The sequence below is a fragment of the Penaeus japonicus genome, unplaced genomic scaffold, assembly GCF_977035675.1.
Source record: "Penaeus japonicus unplaced genomic scaffold, GWHDUDI00000001_assembly GWHDUDI00000004, whole genome shotgun sequence".
NCBI lineage: Eukaryota > Metazoa > Arthropoda > Malacostraca > Decapoda > Penaeidae > Penaeus > Penaeus japonicus.
The window spans coordinates 10,058,698-10,061,197 of NW_028234406.1; the positions used below are offsets into that span (position 1 = coordinate 10,058,698).

Here is a 2,500-nt window from a genome sequence, read left to right on the forward strand (position 1 = left end):
ATAGATATGCTTATTTGACTAAATAAATAAGTTAATGTGCATTATCTAATAACATAAATACAGATAGCAGTCAATCAGATATACGAGCATAGATGGATAGCAGAGTAAACATATCTATTAAGGCTTCCCAACAGATGTTTGACACGCACCTCTTTTGCAGCTTTTCGGACTGGTGGTGACTCTCCTGGATGCTCTTCGTACCTCCTTCTCCCAGAGGTCCTTTGAGGCTCGCAGTATTGGCACCACTGACCCTATGGCCGACGCTGCAGTAGCTGGCGTCACCATGCTCAAGGTCAGTTGCTCGTCATGTCAATGGAATCAGTAACTTGAGTCATCGTTCAGACACACTTCGACGTGTAGTATTATCTTCTACAGAGAGTCAAAGTATCCGTGAATTCGAAACGTTCGAGAAGCAATCAGGCTCGATCCGAAAGACGCTTGATGATAACGCTTAATAACACCGCCCTTTTTAATCTCCCCAGAGCTACATCAAGACCTACGAGACGGAGGACGACGTGTGCATGCAGAAGTACGTGTGCCAAGCCAACAGCGAATGCGTGAACAGCACTGGTGATAGCGGCTACCTGTTCTGCCAGATGGGAACGTGAGTGTTTTTTTCCTTCACTGTGAATCTTCCACGTTCCTTTCGTATATTTCGGTGTTGCTTTCTGTTACATGAATGCTGATAGCTCTAAATTGCATTACTAACCCACAGCATTATCCCTTGTCACTTCAATGAACATGAAATATTCTTCTTTTATGTCTAATATAATGTTTTTATTATCTTTTTTTTTGTTCTGGACGACGCAAGAGTATTTGCTACGCGTTTGCAGTCTTCCTATTTTGCCATCCTACTCTTCCCTGTGCTTCACTTACTCTTCCATGCGCTTTTCACAAGGCATCTGACATGCGCTCCTCCCGCAGATACGGCGTGGGCTACGTGCTGGAGCGCACCACCTACACGCCCTTCGAGATCTACAACGACGCCGGTCGCCGAGGCCGCGTCGGAGAGAACTGCGTGGAGATCTTCAGCGACTGCAACGACATCTAAGACTTCCTTCTCTCTCCTGCTTCCGTCCCATCCCCTTCTTCCTCTTTCTCGACCGACTCTCTCTCCCCTTTGTCTTACGGCGCCAGCGGTCATTCCCACCGCCCTTGCTCGCGCCCGCCCCGCTGCCCCTGGGCGAGAGAGCAGGGCGGGAAGGGGGAGGGGGGCGGCGGGAGCCAAATGACCAGCTACCACTCGCCGTGGGTGGAACAGTTAGTAGAAATATTTATGTGAGATGTCGTTGATCCGGCACTTTAAAAACGGACGGGGCTCAAAGCTCCAAATATAAGAGGCATTGACTTGGTCTGACGAAGACTTTTGGGGAAGACGATGACAGCTTCACCATTTCTCCTTTATTCTTCATCTTCTGTTTCTTATTTAATTGAAAAATAGACCAGACGATTCTGAGTGACAGTCATTTTGTATTTTTTTTTCTGGATTCGGATTGTTGATACGAAAAGTTAATGCTTATTACCAAAATGACCATCTAAAAATCCTCCAGACAAATCAGTGGCTAAAGCAGCAACTTTCCCTGCGACCCTACAGGCGTACGTCCCTCTGAGACTCGGTCCACTGAGCAGTCCTCGTTTCTAGATATTTCTGACTAACTTGACTTCGTGACCAGCAATATCTAGAAGCACTTGAGGTTTGATTCGAGGGTAACTGATAGAAGACCCAACGTGTGACTGAGATAACTTTCCGTTGACACGACGTAGGTACTCTGACAGACCTGACAAGCGACAAGAACTGACGAGTCTGTCAAGAAAGCGAATGACGATCGAGCGACATCCCAACATCCCATCAGGGTGTCATTTTTAACTGATCGAAATGGAGACTAGAGTCACGGGCTGATCAAAGTCACCTAGAGTTTAATAAACTGACATAGCATCCGATGAGTTTTGCTCCCTCGTTGATGTCGCCTCACAGGAGCCGGAGGAGAAGGCGAGCCAAAGGCGCGGCGCCGTAGAGGCTGCCGCCATCTAGCAGCTCACAAAAGAACTATCTGCAGGATGCTATTGAAAATTCGAAATCCAAGTAATCAACAGAAAAAAAAATGGGATCAACAAGCCTTCACATTTCACGCAGTATTCCCGCTGTTGCTCACCTTTCCTTCCAGTCCCTTCCTCTCTCCCGCTCACCCTTAGCCGAAGCAGAAGCAAAGGGAAGGAGAGAGAAATGAAATGGAGTGAGAGGTGATCGACCGAAATGATCTGGCTGGCAGACATCGTCCTGGTCGCTGTACCTGACATGGGACACAGACAGACAGACAGACAGACAGGGAGCGCTGACGGGGCACGAACAGCTCTCGCCCCCTCTGTTCGTTTTGTCTTGTCGCTCCAATTTATTTATTTATTTGTTATTGTTAAGTTTGAATATTATATATTTGTTCCCGCTGGCGGGCCCATAACAGGAATGTAAAAATCACAAAAAAAAAACAAATAGTAATAATAA

The 2,500-nt window shown here is 47.0% G+C and overlaps 1 protein-coding gene across 1 annotated transcript in view; it reads left to right on the plus strand.

Annotated features, from left to right (window-relative positions):
• Positions 1-2,500, plus strand: part of LOC122258632 (uncharacterized) — an 18,768-nt gene that overhangs the window by 14,675 nt on the left and 1,593 nt on the right. The window contains exons 6-8 of the mRNA XM_043024675.2: positions 161-292; positions 483-604; positions 925-2,500. The exon at positions 925-2,500 is cut by the window's right edge and continues 1,593 nt beyond it. Of these exons, the coding sequence (XP_042880609.2) occupies positions 161-292; positions 483-604; positions 925-1,051 (381 nt within the window). The 3' untranslated portion in view covers positions 1,052-2,500. The remainder of the gene's footprint in view (positions 1-160; positions 293-482; positions 605-924) is intronic.